The sequence below is a fragment of the Gopherus evgoodei genome, chromosome 1 (genome assembly GCF_007399415.2).
Source record: "Gopherus evgoodei ecotype Sinaloan lineage chromosome 1, rGopEvg1_v1.p, whole genome shotgun sequence".
In the NCBI taxonomy this organism is placed as follows: domain Eukaryota; kingdom Metazoa; phylum Chordata; order Testudines; family Testudinidae; genus Gopherus; species Gopherus evgoodei.
In genome coordinates this window covers 60,412,867-60,429,974 of record NC_044322.1, presented here as the reverse complement: position 1 = coordinate 60,429,974, position 17,108 = coordinate 60,412,867, and the positions used below count along the sequence as shown (strand labels likewise).

Sequence of the window (17,108 nt, the reverse complement as noted above, 5' to 3'; positions counted from 1 at the left end):
GAGGGGGAGTCCCTTAAATTCCACCAGAAAATGCCTTAAAAAAATTCCCTTTAAGTGTCTAGGTTGTAATCGCTGCAGCATGCTGTTAGTAAATGGAATCTGAAAGTAATATTGAACAGGCACTGGCTGGAAACAAAATAAAACAAGTATTTTCATTATGCCAGATGAGAGAACTGCACATAAATAAATAGCATAAATAACTAGTACATTAGATTTTAAACATTTTTAATAATCTGAGGTGATATGTTCTATACCGGGGTCGGCAACCTCTGGCATGCGGCTCGCCAGGGTAAGCTCGTTTTTGCAGTGAAGTACCACAACTTCTAAGCATGATTGGTGACAGCGCTCTTTCCTTCACCTTTCATCTCTTTATAATAGTTTATAATAATCAACCATGGGGCAAAAGTCTTTTTATTGGTGGTGATGACAGTTAACAGTTACTCGCGGTAGGACGGTGAATTCAATTTATTAAGTATTCCAGTCTTCCTGAAGCACAGTGATTGCAAAAGTACTATTAGTTAGCTCCTATCGAGGGACTTTTATCTTCAGAGTGCGGCACAAACTTCCACCAATTTAATTCTAAAGCAAGAGTTCCTGTTTGAGAATGTGGAAATGGGAGCAAAATACTTACAACAGAAAAGATGCACTGAATGAGAGTGTTCTGCATTAAAAGGAGACCCCAAACACAATTTCCTACCAAAACGAAAACCACATACTTCTACTCTCTTGATCTATTTTTTCCTTTTTACTTATTTTCTTTTTTATTAAAAGTCATTTTCTGACACACAGATCTGCCCTCCAGCTTCACACTTTAGAAACCAAAACAGAAAGTGCAAAGAGCTCCTGAAATGGAAGCAAAATGTAAAAAACCATGAGCACATACAGCCCCTGGGGGAAGATGCTCTTTCCTAGGATTTCTGGCAACAGAGAAACTAGACATCATCATCTGCTACCATGCAGTGGGAAAGCCAAGGTGGTGCACCCTTCATAGGTGGGTCTTAGACCACTTTGACCCCTTTCAGCTCTGTCTTTCCAGGAAAAAATAAATTAATTTTTTCTAGGGATTTTCACTACTCTGAGCTGTGCTCCAGATCTAATAATGTACGTTTATACTGCAATGTTCTGTGCTTCCACACCATTCTATTGTTCCTGACATCCAACAGCAAAGGTCGGATGCAGGTCAGGATGAGCAGTCTTGTTCGAATGTGCAGCTACTTGCATTTCTAATTCTGAACACAGCACACACAACAGTGGGGCAGATTAGCTGGGTCTGACTTGCACATTGCTGTACAACTTGGTATTTAACCCCAAGAAACACTGCTAATAAAACCAAGTAAAATGAGCTGCTGGCAATATATCAGCCAGAGTGATCACAAATGATGTATTATCTGTCCCTCTGTTCATTTGACACAGATATCCTGTGCACATCAACCCCCTTGAACTCTCTTACCCCTCTGAATGCAGAACTTTAAGTCACCTGCTATGCTGTACGATTTCACCAAAAATCTAAGCTACAGCAATGTTTTCAGCATTTCGATTAAGGGACTGTAATATTTCAATATGAAAATTACATGTATCAGTTTTATAGTTCTTATCTTCATCACGCACTGATTTTGTCTTTCACCAGCCAGCTTGTTTCTGAATTGCGCTTGTTACAATGTCCAATTATTTAATAGTAATGGGAACTTCTTAGGCACTGGACAACATGGTGGATGTAAAGATCTGTTGCAGGATCTGGGGGATCTGCTTGGTATCCATGGCAATAAAAGACCGGCCTGCTGGTAGCATCTTCTGCAGCCTGGGGATCAGAATGGGAAGGAAAAAAGAATTACCATTGCAAATTATGTTCCTGACAGCAAACCAAAGAGTCCTGAGAGTTCCTTAAGATAGGATGTTTTTATGTTTGAATACCTTGCTGGTACATGCCATTCACACTGCTGTCACTATGCAATTAAAAGCTTGGGAAAGCAGCAGCGCAAGGAAACAAAGGGGGTTGTTATGTCACAGAGGTTTTTTCAGCAAGACAACTGACCTGTTTCTACAGATTTCCATTCTTTTGTTATTGTCCCTGTTTCTGGTGTGTGAAAATCTCTGCTGAGATTAAGTACCAGTGACCAAACAAGGTACAGTATTAGCACAGCTGATCTTCCAGAAACAACTAAAAACACACTCTCTGTAGGAGGATCATTTAGTTCATTTAAAAATGTTACTATACTAACCTAAGTGTTTGGTAAACCTTAACTCCTCCACCCCACAAAAACTACTCATTTTATCTTAAGTTTTATATATTGGCTATAAATGTGCTGTTGATATTTCAGCTTCTAGGTTAAATTGAATTCATGTTTTACTACAGCTGCTAGCCTGAGGCCTAAGGTAGTCAGCATTGTACATTTTTATTCAAAGCTTTTAATAGTATAAAAGATACACATTTCAAAATTCACATCACTAATATTTAATCAGCAGGTTTGGTGTACATTGTTTCACTGATTTTTTTAAAACAAGTTTTCATTTCTATTTGTGTCCCACTGTCATTGCCCCATAGACTATAAACTCAGTCCCAGAGATCTCCCATATGAAATGAAAATATAAACCATATGGAAATGTATAAACCACATGGAAAGAAAAACTAATAAAAATAACTGCCCTCCCCCACTTCCCACCTAAAATTATATTTGAAAGGAAAGCTTTGCTTAATTATGCACATACATGCAGTTGTATTTCAGTGGTACTGTGTCATATATATATATATATATATATATATATATATATATATATATATATATACACACACACATACATATTCTCTATCTAGTAAATTGGGCAAATTGATAACCTCTTCTCCTCATGGATGAGTGTGAACGATGAGCCCATTTTTCCAGTAGGAAAAATAAAACTCAGTCTCCAATAATATTTCAAACTAGGAGCTCTTTATGGGGAACACAAACAATAGATGGATGGAACCAGCAGAAATTCAATGACTAGCAACCACTGCGCAGCTGCATGTTCCAAACCTTTAAAATTATACCACATGCTGTGACCGAACTCTTTCTGGGCTTGATCCTACCACCCTTTCAGTCAATGACCTTTTAAAAAAAAGAAAAGAAAAAAAAAAAGGCAGAATTGTCCCTTTAACATCAGTGGTAACTGGCACATGTTTACAATAGAGATAACAGCTTTGTGTTGCATGTACTGGCGACTGGGCAGCAGATGCAGAAGGATGGTTTGTATAAAAGTTCCCTGTACCATCTCAAGCTATGACTAGGGCCCTACCAAATTCCTGTCCACAAAAAATACGTCATGGACTGTGATATCTGGTTTCCCACCATGAAACCTGCCTTTACCCTATACTACATAGATTTTCAGGGAGGAGACCAGCATTTCTCAAACTGGGGATATTGATCAAAAAGGGAGCTTGGGGGGGGGGGTCGCAAGGTTATTTTAGTGGGATTGGGGTATTGCCACCTATACCTTCTGCACTGCCTTCAGAGCTGGGCGGCTGGAGAGTGGTGGCTGTTGGCTGGGTGCCCAGCTCTGAAGGCAGTGCCCCACCAGCAGCAGCGCAGAAGGATGGCAATACCATACCACCCTTACTTCTGCGCTGCTGCCTTCAGAAATGGGCGGCTGCTGACTGAGGGCCCAGCTGTGCAGGCAGCAGCACAGAAGTAAGGGGAGCAATATCATACCATGCCATCCTTAGTTCTGTGCTGCCGCTGGTGGCAGCTCTGCCTTCAGAGCTGGGATCACAGCCAGCAGCCGCCTCTTTCCAGCTACCTACCTCTGAAGGCAGCGCCACCACCAGCAGCAGCACAGAAGAAAGGGTAGCAGTACTGCAACCCTTTCTACAATAACCGTGAGACCCCTCCCCAACTCCTTTTTGGATCAGGACCCCTAAGATTACAACACAGTGAAATTTCAGATTTAAATAGCTGAAATCATGAATTTAAAAAAAAACCCTATGACTGTGAAATTGACCAAAATGGACTCTGAATTTGGTAGGACCCTAGTTATAATATAGGCTATGGAGCCATAAACAGAAATATAGTTAGTTTTTAGGCATCCCTCACATTGCTAACCATCTCCCGAGTTTCAGTTTAATCTACTTTGGATTAGACTTATGTACCTGTATTTTTAACTCCCTCATTAGGGAAGAATCCAGGGCTGCTAATTTGTGGCCAAAACCTTTAATTCCATACTGGATTTATGTTTTTGAAAGCCACTACCTTGGAGCCGAAGAACTGAATGGACACCCTTTTGATGCCACCAATGCCCTGAACTTGCTGGAAAAAAATTGCTGTTAGGTAGCATAAGGCCTGTGCTGCCACCACTACTCATCAAACAATGTGGGACAAGAATCAGATCTTACTGACCTGTAACTTAGAGCAGAACACTATTACTTGGCCATTGCACCTACACACATTCTTCTGAAAGCACTCTTTAGATTAATGAAAAAGGCAAATCATAATATTTTTCAGGGACTAGCAGCTATATATTTACCTGTCTGCCTGGTCTCCTAAGGATCCTATGAATATGGCAAAAGCATTAACTTGAGGGTTGATGGTCAAAGTTTGGGCAAATCTTGCTGGTGGGATACCATATCGTTCAAGGTTTGCATCGCTCAAGACTATGACAAAATATTCATCAGCCTCTTCTTTGGCAATTTCACGAACAGCATGCTCCGTCCCTTCCAGAGTATGGTCTCCGCTCATACAGAATTGAGCATGGGCATGCATTATCTGGGTACACAACAAAGTCAAAAGGAAATGTACAGAGAGAACTATTCCAAATAAAACACACATTCAGTTGGTATGAAAAGGAGCAAACATTCTTCTAAACCATATTAAGTGAAACACATTTAGAAATATGCATCTTGTTCCATATTTTAGAGAATATGCGGCATTTTAGGGTTCAGTCAAAGGTTCATTTCACTCAATACAAACATAAATTCTTAAAATCCAATCTGCAATGTCAGAACTGGAAAAATCACACGGAGGGAATTTAGCTTTCAGAACTAGAGAGTGAAGTAAAACACTATGGTAGGCTTGAGATTGGGCTTCCACATTGCTATAGATCTGAGGGAGAATACCCTGACCAAATCCCACCTGTTCATAATGTATATTAGACTAATGGACTTCAGTATGAAGTGTTATTACCAAATATAAGACTCATGATCAGATTAAAGAATTTTGTTGCCCTCTGCACTGTGGAAATTGGGCTCCCCTCACCTTTCTTAAAATGCTTTTGTCCCATACAGGCCACCACCCCACACAGATCACAGAATGCCCCCGTTTCCCCCCACCCCACACACAGACCCCTGAATGCATCTCCTATTCCACATATACCCACAGCCCTACACCAGCCTCTACTTATTCTGACAGCCACCCACATATCCCAGCAGCCCTAACATACTTCCCAGTCCACAAGCCCCAATATTCTGCACTCACCCCATAGCCCACCACCAACTGTCCCCAGCTCCTCACTGCTGCCCCCCGACTCAGTGCTCCCAGGTTAGGGCAGCTTCTCTCAATCCCAGTTGCCCCGCTCCACACCCTTCCCTTTTCTGGCCCATGTACACATGGCCCTGAACCGCTCACGTCTGGCCCAGCCACTCCGTCATGACAGAGGGGTGTACGCCCCAAATCTGAGTGAGTGACGTTGTGATCTGGTGCACAGCGTGGCTGCAACACTCAGTTTTGTTTTGTTTGGCGTTCGGGGGCCTCTTTCAGTGGGGCTCCTTCATGGACAACAAAACAAGTGAACATTCGTTAATCTAAGCCTGCTGACAATATAGACTTGAAAATTATTTAAACATATGGTTTACAAAACAAGAGACAAATGTGTTATTCTGCATAGGAGAACATGGAGGACAAAGCCATTTCCTATGAAAAAGTCAGGGAGTTTGGTCAGTGGAAAACGCAGTTCTCCTAGTCTAACACAATGGCCTATTTCTGAAAAAAAACCCACTTCATAAGAGACACACTGATTTAGAAAAGAAAGATTTTCCCATGAAACTGCCAGCTTAAATATACAGTTCCACAGCATCATTCTGTTAATTAGCTAAATTCTATGTTATATTCAGATTTTCTGTTGCTTTGATGTACCACAGGTTTCCTAATTACATTTACAGTACATGTTCACTTCGCAATGATGGTTTAACATCTTTTCAGTCCAGGAGTTTACATACTCTTACTGCTATTACAGCACTTTATGGCTTCCAAGGACTGTACAAACAAGTATTAAGGATCACCCCCACAGTTTCCCTTCTCAATGGCTACATGTTAACAATAATATTTTGTATTAATGAAGAGCTTTCCATATAGCTGTACAACTGATCAGTGTGTATGGAACTTCCTATTATCATTAATGGACTGGTTAGGACAGTTCAAGAGAGATGTGTTCTTATTCTATTACTATGGCACAGGCTTTTTAAAAGTCTAAAAGGTTTTCCCCCAGCTTCGTGTTTACATACATGGCTCCTTGTATCCCTCCTTCTCCTCCCTTTCAGCAACTTCCCTTCTCTTTACTTTTTGTATTCCGTGGCCTGTAGAATTTATTCTCAGCATTGTAGAATCCTTGATTATCCAGAGCTATTTATCAACAGGATTTACCTTAATAATCTCTAATCTTTGCTTATTGTTCTTGGGAACTTTGTCACTCCCAACCAATGCAATGTTGAAGCCATCTCCTGAATGTCCAACGATATCGTACTGCAGGAAAGAGAATTAAAGTGTAATCTGTTAGAATAAGGAATGACTGTTGACTCAGAATGACATGAGGTCTGATCAAAGGCAATCTGCTTTTAACTAAAAGATAAATACTGATTGTGGTTTACATTTATGATCAGTTTAAAGGAACTGACTACAATTTCTTACTACCACTAAAACACTTTTGCAAGATAAAATTGCCCACTAATGAAAATAAGCAGCAGTAACTCATTATATTTCTAGCGTCTAATTCTGACTCATTCCACCAGTTTTACAGTGGTGTTAAGTGAGATTAGAATCTTAGCTTTTCACACTGCTCATTTTATCTGTAGAGTTAAAATTTACTCTCTTCTACCTGCAATCTGGCACACAAGAAGTGGACTGTTAAAGTGTAGCTCTGAGGTTTGACAAGCTGTTTATGTGATCTCGTTCTGGGAAAAAAAAAGTGTTACACACTATTTTTTAAAATCCATCCTTTACTTTTTAGGTCTGCACAATAGATCAAAACCTATGGCTGGAAATACACAGAGGTATGAATTCCAAGAGCCCCACTATGTTTTCTGATTTTTAACAATGATAATAATAGGATTGCATTCAGCATACTTTGGGCTTAGTAGAGGAACAAATCCAGTACAGTAATGGTCACACGGTGAAAGCACAGTGCTCAGTATTCAGTACTACATCCCTTCCAAAAATTATATATATTTTGTCCAAAACAATATGGGTTACTTTCTAAATTACATAAAGTGCAGAGATAAGGTTCTCTTGGGTTTAAAATTGTATGATTTTCGTAATGTGCTATCTCTTTGGAGCTGGACCTTCTGATTTCTTCCCAGGATATCTGTTCTGACACTGATGTTAGCATACCAACTTTAAGGAAGCATTCCATATTTTGCAGCCTGGGAATACTACCCTGCTGCTTAGCACAAGACAATAATGAATGAGCCTTTCACTCTGAACTACTTGGTTCAAATTGAATTTAGATGATTTGTGAAAATAGGCTTTGAGTAGCTCCTAGACTAGGGACCTTTGGCATATGGCCTGCCAGGGAAAGGTGGTTTGTTTACCTGCCGCGTCGGCAGGTTCGGCCGATCGCAGCTCCCACTGGCTGCGATTTGCTGTCTCAGGCCAGTGGGGGCTGCGAGAAGTGGTGCGGGCCGAGGATGTGCTGCCCGCCTTTCCTGCAGCCTCCATTGGCCTGAAGCCGCGATCAGCCAAACCTGCGGATGCAGCTGGTAAACAAACCGTCCCGGCCAGCCAGGGGCTTTCCTTGGCAGGCCGCATGCCAAAGGTTGCTGATCCCTGTTCTAGTCCATACAGCACTATAACCAAACCACAGTTTGGTATGCTTCTCATCCCTGTATGAGAGAGGTACATGACTAGTGTACATGGACAACTGCAGGTGAAGGCTAAAAGGCATTTGAAAAACTACTTGGAAGCTTGAGCATCTGGCTGCAGTAGGACTGACTTAATCAATGCTATTAGTCTCACACTTTAAGAATCATTAGCACAAAAAAGCTTAAGAACGCAGCTTCCCAAAAAACAACTATTATAAAAAGAAGTCAAATGCAGAACATCTTGGCCTTCATTTATCTTTCAATGTCTAGCAGCAGAAGTAGAACCCCAAATGCTTTTTTTTATGAATTCCATTGGGAGAAAAGATTAAGTAAGAATTAAGGACTTGGAGTGTGACCCTGGTGGAGGTGGGTTTTTTTTTTTTGAACACAGTGTAAGTTAGCCTCACACAGTAGCCTCACAAGCAAGGCTGCACACACAAGGGAGATTAAAGATGCTATAAACATAAAAAAATCAGTAACAATGGGGGAGGCATTCTTGTTTTAGCCCTAAGTGCAGCACAGGATCTGGTCCAAGAGGTGAATATAGCTCACCCACTTGGTAATAGTGAACTAATATAACAAAATGTAGCATCCCTGGGGCAAGGGGAAACACCAAAGCAGCCCACCATGGTAGCAATTAATTTAAGAATTTCAAAAATGACGATATTAGTTAAACAGAAATTTAAAGGTACAGTGCCAAAACTGAAATCCCTGCAAGCTGCATGGAAACTTTTTAAAGACTCCATAAATAGAGGCTCAATTTAAATGTATATCCCAAATTTAAAAACATTGTAAGAGGACCAAAAAAGTGCCACCATGGTTAAACAACAAAAGTAAAAGAAGCAGTTAGAGGCAAAAAGGCATCCTTTAAAAAGTGGAAGTTAAATCCCAGTGAGGAAAATAGAAAGGACCATAAACTCTGGCAAATGAAGAGTAAAAATGTAATTAGGCAGGTCAAAAAAGAATGTGCAGAACAGCTAGCTAAAGACTCAACAGCATAAAAATGTTTAAGTACACCAGAAGCAGGAAGCCTGCTAAACAACCAATGGGGCCACTGAACGATTGAGATGCTGAAGGGGCACTTAAGAGAGATAAGGCCACTGTGGAGAAATTATATGAATTCTTTGCATCAGTCTTTGTGGCTGAGGATGTGAGGGAGATTTCCAAACTTGACAAATCTGAGGTACTGTCCCAGCTTGAGGTGTTATTAGAGGAGGTTTTCGAACAAACTGATAAACAGCAATAAGTCACCAGGACCAGATAGTATTCACCCAAGAGTTCTGAAGGAACTCAAATGTGAAATTGCAGAACTAACTGTGGTATGTAACCTATCATTTTAATCATCTTCTGTACCAGCTGACTGGAGGATAGCTAATGTGACACCAATTAAAAAAAAAAGACTCCAGAGGTGATTTCGGCAATTCCAGGCCAGTAAGCCTAAATTCAGTACCATGCAAATTAGTTGAAACTATAGTAAAGAACAGAATTATTAGACATACAGATTAACGCAATTTGTTGGAGAAGAGTCAACATGGTTTTTGTAAAGGGAAATCATCTCTCACCAATCTACTAGAATTTTTTGAGGGGGTCAACAAGCATATGAATAAGGGGGATCCAGTGGATAAAGTGTACTTAGATTTTCAGAAGGCCTTTGACAAGGTCCCTCACCAATAACTCTTAAGCAAAGTAAGCTGTCATGGGACCAGAGGGAAAGTCCTCTTATGGATCAATAACCGGTTAAAAGATAGGAAACAGCGGGTAGGATTAAATGGTCAGTTTTCAGAATGGAGAGACGTAAATAGTAGTGTCCCCCAAGAGTCTGTACTGGGACCAGTCCTATTCAACATATTCAAAAATGGTCTGGAAAAAGGGGTAAACAGGGAGGTGGCAAAATTTGCATATGATACAAAACTACTCAAGATAGTTAAGTCCAAAGCAGACTGTGCAGAGTTACAAAAGGATCTCACAAAACTGGGTGTCTAGGCAACAAAATGGCAGATGAAATTCAATGTTGATAAATGCAAAGTAATGCACATTGGAAAACATAATCCTAACTATACATATAAAATGTAAAAAAGGGTCTAAATTAGCTGTTACCACTCAAGAAAGAGATTTTCGAGTAATTGTAGATAGTTCTCTGAAAACATCCACTCAATGTGCAGCAGCATTTAAATGATTAGGGGTATGGAACAGCTTCTATATGAGCACAGATTAGTAAGAGGCTGGGAATTTTCAGCTTGGAAAAAAGACGAGTAAAGGGGGATATGTTGGAGGTCTATAAAATCATGACTGGTGTGAACAAGACAAATAGAGAAGTGTTGTTTATTCCTTCTCATAACACAAGAACTAGGAGTCACTAAATTAAACTAATAGGCAGCAGATTTAAAACAAACAAAAGGAAGTATTTCTTCATACAACACACAGTCAACCTGTGGAACTCTTTGCCAGAGAATGTTGTGAAGGCCAAGACTATACCAGGGCTCAAAAAAGAACTAGATAAATTCCTGGAGGATAGATCCATCAATGGCTATTAGCCAGGATGAGCAGGGATGCAAAACTATGCTCTGAAGCAGGGGTCGGCAACCACTGGCACACGGCTCACCAGGGTAGGCACCCTGTTGGGCTGGGACAGTTTGTTTACCTGCTGCATCAGCAGGTTCGGCCACTTGCGGCGCCCACTGGCTGCAGTTCACCATCCCAGGCCAATGGGGGTGGCAAGAAGCTGCAGCCAGCACATCCCTCGTCCGTGCTGCTGCCCGCAGTCCCCATTGGCCTGGGACGGCGAACCACGGCCAGTGGGAGCCATGATCGGCCGAACCTGCCAACGCGGCAGGTGAACAAACTGGTTCAGCCCGTCAGAGTGCTTACCCTGGCGAACCGTGTGCCAGAGGTTGCTCTGAAGTGTCCCTAGCCTCTGTTTGCCAGAGGCTGAGAATTGGTGACAGAGGGTGGATCACTTGATGATTACCTGTTCTGTTCATCCCCTCTTAAGCATCTGGCATTGCCTACTGTGGGAAGACAGGATACTGTGCTAGATGGACTATTGGTCTGACCCAGTATGGTTGTTCTTATGTTCTCCTGAAAGCTGACTTACAGCCCGTGTGTGTTACAGCACAAATCAAACAACCCAGTAATGCTTAAATTGGTGCAAACTTCATTGATGTAATTGATTATTGCACTATTTGCTACTGAATTTTCTAATAGCATCAGATGCTCTGTGAAAGATTTTGCTTTATTAAAGCCCTGGGTATACAAACTGTAAAACACAAGTTTCCCTAAATATCATCTTTCAGTTCATTACTTTTCTTGAGACGTTAGTAAAAGTTCATTCCACTCTGCTGTTAAATACAGCACATACTGTGTTGTTGCTATTGTGCAATCCAGAAAGTGTGTGTGAAATGAGAAAAATTTCATCTTCCACTGCTACTACCACACTCTGCACCAAGATGATGCTTTTTTCAAAGCAATAGGGAAAAATGAAAGGCAATGCGTGATGAATGGAAAATGTATTATGAATCAGACAGGCTTTTGCTGGAAGGGATACCTGCTTCCAAATGCCTTCCTGTTCTGGACAACACTAAATATACCCTTTAATATTTTTATTTAGCCTGCCACCTGCTTGACTTTAGAAAAGAAATTATGCTGCCAAGCATTACAAAACATTTCTCCTCTTTCCTCTTCCACTTCCATTTCAATGGCACTGCCTCTAACGTCAGCTTCTCAGCTGTGGCCTCCTGAATTGTGTATACAAAATGTGTAATGCTCCCTTTTAATATCACTATAAATAAAAAACTTAAGGATTTTTCCAACAATTATATAGCTTGTAGTTCATGGAACCATTTCTGAAGTTTTCTGAAACCCTCATAAAACCTTTGCTGCGTAGTCTAATAACTAAGTTATGGCTCTTGATCTAAAACCACAGGACTTTGTACTTTATGTAAAGCACAGAACTAACTTCCATTTTAGGAGATACTGCATTTTGAAATAGGTTCAGCATATAAGATGGACAACACTAGAAACGATGCTATAATAATTTCAAATCTGCAAAATGACTGTTATTATAATGTGTATCCTGCCATTTGCACGTATGAAAAGGGTAGATGGATATGCAGGTGCACCTTTTGCATGCACGATTTAGGAGTAGCCTTTAAATATTTGATCTCCTGGAATACAACACAGTTAACAGTGGTAGTAACATTTATCAAAAGCCAACAAGGAGCTAAGCCACTTACAGGACAATTGGACACAGAATGATGCATGTTACCTTCCCCAAGAAACTTATAATCTAAATAGACAGCACAGAATGCATTGAGAGGCTTGGGAGAAGGTTCATTGTTAGAACTTCATTCTCCTCTCTCTCACTCCTTTAATATGTTGAGTTAGAGGCTAAGTCCTTGTGAGATGCATGGAAGAGGTGATTTTGGAGGAGGAATTTAAAAGATGGCAGTTAATTTAGACCAACTGATTCCCTGATTGTAGAAAGAGTCTCCCTTTTCTCCCTCTCTGGACAAGGTTGTGCCTATGAGAATTGGAAAAAAATAGTCACCATGGGCATAAAGGCGTACAGACAGACAAGAAATGTCCACTGTCACTCTTCTAACCTTAAATGGATCACTACCATATTGTCCGTCTTGGAGCAACCACACTGTACATTTTTAGTTCTTGCCCCATGGTAAGTAAAGTAGCAGAGGAAAAAAACATGAGTCTACTTCATTTATCATATAATCAATATCTCAGGCCCTAAAGACTAATCTGACAACAAGGAAATCTTTGTCTCATGGGATGGTGACCAAAAGGGTAATATATAGTGAGAAAGCACAGTGAGGAAGGGAAAAAAAGTTCCCTGATTCAGTCCCCTTTTCAGCAGAGAACTAATTAAAGCACCAGAACAAAAAATGGGCATAGGCTGGGGAGTGGTTTTAAGCAGTCAAAAATAGAACTTTAATGACAGGAGTAGAGAATTTCAATATGTAATCAGTTTTGAATGTTTTTCTTATAATGCTGCTTATACAGATCCACCAGACCTCGCACCAGAAACTCCTAAAACCTGCCCTTAAATGGCTATTTCTCTGAGGGATTAGTCCAGTCGCTTTCAACCTTTTTTCATTTGCAGACTCCTAAAAAATTGCAATTGGCAGTGCGGACCCCTTTGGAAATCTTAGACATAGTCTGTGAACCCCCAGGGACCACAGGTTTGAAAACCATTGCATTAGTCTACAACAAGAAGAGATATCAGCAAGTATCTCCGAAGGTCAAAAAATTCTGTCAAACCAAGTTATGGGAAGGGCATGGGGAAAGGTGGTGGGAATCAGAGAGAAGAGAAGAAAATGAGAGCCATTTGACTCTTGCCCCTAGATAAGTAAAGTAGCAGAGGGAAAAACTGTGTGTCTACTTCATTTATCATGTAATCAGTAAGTCAGGCTACAATTCCCAAATACTCTAAAGACTAGTCTGATAACAAGGAAGCCTTTGTCTCATGGAAGGGAGAAGAAAGGATAGTAATGTATGGGGGAAGCACAGTTAGCTCAACGGGAGCTCTGAGAACAACTGTGGCTGGGTGCACTCACTGCCCTAAAATCTCATGGGTCCAGGGCTCCCCCAGTGACAACTTGGGTCAACTCTGCTGGTCAGTGCAATGCGAGGCCGTATCCCCTCATTGCCAACTTTATAGAGAACCGCACTAGTGATGACACTGGTCTTCTGCGGACTGTATGCTGCAATTGTGTCAAGTCCTTATGAAGCAGCGGAGAGAGAAATGGAGAAAGAATAATATCTCACTTGCCCCCGGATAAGAATATCACCTAGGATGCTCTAATTCAAGATGGGTCCAGCTGATGCAGAGTCAGGGAGCTATATCTAGCTCCCTGACAGCTCCTTCATTCTCCAGTACTGAACAGAGATCTGATGCATGGAAGAACTGAGCTAAGGTCCAACTCAAGTGCAGCAGACATAATGGAAGAGGAGAATGCCTCCCTGGTGTGCCACAAATTTCCAATATCTTATCCACCGCTATTATGTTAAGTACAAAACAAGCCTTTCAGTTCTTTACAAGAGTGGCAATTTTCACAACTAATAATTGTGTTCCATTTTTGTATGACTGTTTTTAGAACTCTTAAGTTGGTTGTTAAAAGTGTGACAAATACTACAATTAACTACACTTTTAACTACTTATATGGCCAAATGTGGGGTTTGGCCTATGCATTAGGTGACATGCTCAGCCAACTGAAATTATTTCTGAATACGATGTGATGATCTGTAACCCACACAGAGGAATCTGAGATTTTTAAGGCCAAAAGAGAGCATTGCAATCATCTAGTCAGACTTCTTGCATAATAGAGGCAATAAAACCTTGTCCAGTAATTTCTGCATCAAGTCACCATTATTTCTGTTTGAGCTACAGCCTCTGTTTTAGAAAGACATCCAACCTTTAAATCTAGACTTCAGGTGACAGAGAATCCACCATATGCTTTGGAAAGTTGTTTCAATGGTTTATTGCTCTCACTTGTAAAAATGTGCACCTTATTTGTAGTCTGAATTTGCCTAATCTATTAGAAAAAGGTATAACAAGATCCAATGGTTGCAAGCTGATGCTAATGAGCCATCTACTATCAGAAATCTCTTCTGTATATAGATCTCTTAAACTTCTTTTGGATAAAATGACTGAGCTTCTAAAATCTCTCACTATCAGGCACATTCTCCAGACCCTGTACTCATTCTTGTAACTCTTTTCTGAACCCTTTCTTAATTTTCAACATCCTTTTGGAAGTGTGGACACCAGAACTGACAAAATATTCCAGTCGATTTTTATTGGTAAATGTCAGTAAATGTCAATTTCACCATACGCACACAAACCCAGGGCACATTATTTCCTTTGATCGTAACTGAAATTTACGGATGGGCAAAATAAGAAAAATGCTGTTTGAGAACTTATTAGAGTTTGATTTAAAGATATTTACATTTTATATTTTGACATGTGATGTTGACAATTTGTGTTTTAATAGTTATAAAGCTTTACTTTCTCAAATCTCAATGTCTGTCATAAATAATTATTGTCTGATCCCATTTTCTGACACCCATAACTTCCCAGAACTGTGAACATTTAAATAGATAAAAATAGAAAAAATGCATAAAAATAAACACCGAATCTGTCAACATTTTAAAAAGATTGAATTCCGCTAAGCCAATATGTAAATAAACATGGATTGGCTGAGATAAGGACAGGATTTTTATTCATTCTGTTTAAAACTTTTCATATTTTGTTTTGATTAACACCTACTTTAAATCATATGCCTGAATAGCTGGAAGAAAGGTCTTCATTAAATATCTGACACCTACACCCTTTCAACTAAGGGCTGAGTTCTCATGCTTTGGTTCTCCAAGAATGAACTTCAGCAAAACAGGAAACTCCAGACCTGGCATCTTTATTTCTAAGGTTAAGAATACTTTTTAGACCATATTTATATATCACAGAGAAGAAAAAGGGAGGAGGGCATATAGCTAATTTTTATTGCCTTTATCGGTTATCTGAAATGAGGTTTGGGTCTTATACTGGTCAGGGTGAGAAATAGACACTTTTCTTATGTTCAGATCATCAGAGCAGGATGGGGAATAATGGTGAGTGTAGCAGAGGGGAAGGACCTGGTTCTTCTTCCAGTATGTATGCATGGGTGTTTGAGCTCTGGTCACACAAAGGCTAGTCATGCTTGTGTGTGCATTGAGCTCATGGTGCCTGTGTTTTATAGGCTTAAATATTTCTATTTAAAAAAACATATTTCATAAATTGAATCATAATCTGCACTCATAGTGTTCAATGCTTCCTATCCATGGACTGGTATTATTTTCAGGCTGCTAGCAACAGATTTCATTAAGTCTATATTACCTCATATGGATGAATAATACTCTTTGGCTAGACAAAGTAACAAAATACTTTTTTCCACTGCCTGTACGCAGCCAGTTTACCACTTTAGTTTACCACTAAACTCCTGGCCCAGCCAGAGTTACCTTAAACTTGTGCTCGTAATTCTCAAAAGCTTCCATGACCATGCAGACAGCCTCCATAGAACGCTCCAGACGACCATCTACCCCGTTAAAGCGGTACATGCTGCCAGAAACATCGACTACCAGACGCAAACGCTTAGGCTTCTGCTGAGGGCTACCAAGCTGCGAGAGAAAAGTACCAGAAAGAACTTTATGAATGGGAAAGCTACAGTTTTGATAAGAACAGAACACTGTAAAAGGAGTTATCACACACTTTTTCAAAACACTAGAGAACAAAAACTCTTGTCCTAGCAGGAAAGCTCTCTCTAGCAAGTTCAGATTATTTTAATAAAGGTGAACTTATTTGAATTTTTCTGATTAATAGTTGAGAAAAATTTATTTTAGATATCTGAATCCAGTCTCTCTCTTTTTCTCTGTTTTATATACTCAATGACTGGAAACAAAACATGGTAATTCCACACATTTATAGGGAAAATACCTTTGTTGCTAGATTTCTAATTAACAACATTTTATTACAATAAAAGGAATCTCAAATTTCCACTTTTTGCCAAGAGTCATAAGGGTAATGACTCCTTGAATGATGGTATTAAAGGGGACTTGTATAAGATTGTAAAGTTTGTCTGCTGAAGTTAATATCTTTCTAAAAATGTGTGAAGTCTTTTTCTGATTAACTCCTCAATTTTGTACATTCTGACTGTAAAGGTTTCCTCTGCCCTCCTCACTAAATGTCTGTTTTAAAAATTTCTGGCATACTAGGTTCTGGAAAGGTATTTTATCCCACATGCAATGAGACAAGTCTGGATTGAAATGAAAGGCTATTAAAAGATGGTTTGGCAAAAAAACAAATATTTAAAATGATTATCTGTAACTGATTTCCAAATATTTCTCTTTCATTCAGCAACCATTTGAGAATTTTTAGTTGAGTTTCTTCTTTTTATTATTAATGCAAATGACTGCAATATCAACTCCCCCCTCCCCAATCCTATTGAAGCCCATGTTTATATATATTTAATTCAAAATGTAAAATTGCCTCCTTAGCATTTTCACTGGGTAAGCTCTTTCTATAATGTAT

At 39.9% G+C, this 17,108-nt stretch overlaps 1 protein-coding gene across 1 annotated transcript in view; it reads right to left on the bottom strand.

The window, feature by feature from the left end:
- Positions 1-208: 208 nt before the first annotated feature.
- The window catches only part of VWA8 (von Willebrand factor A domain containing 8), a 285,192-nt gene continuing 268,292 nt past the window's right edge, over positions 209-17,108 (bottom strand). The window contains 4 exon segments of the mRNA XM_030565861.1: positions 209-1,798; positions 4,495-4,733; positions 6,606-6,704; positions 16,040-16,198. Of these exon segments, the coding sequence (XP_030421721.1) occupies positions 1,690-1,798; positions 4,495-4,733; positions 6,606-6,704; positions 16,040-16,198 (606 nt within the window). The 3' untranslated portion in view covers positions 209-1,689.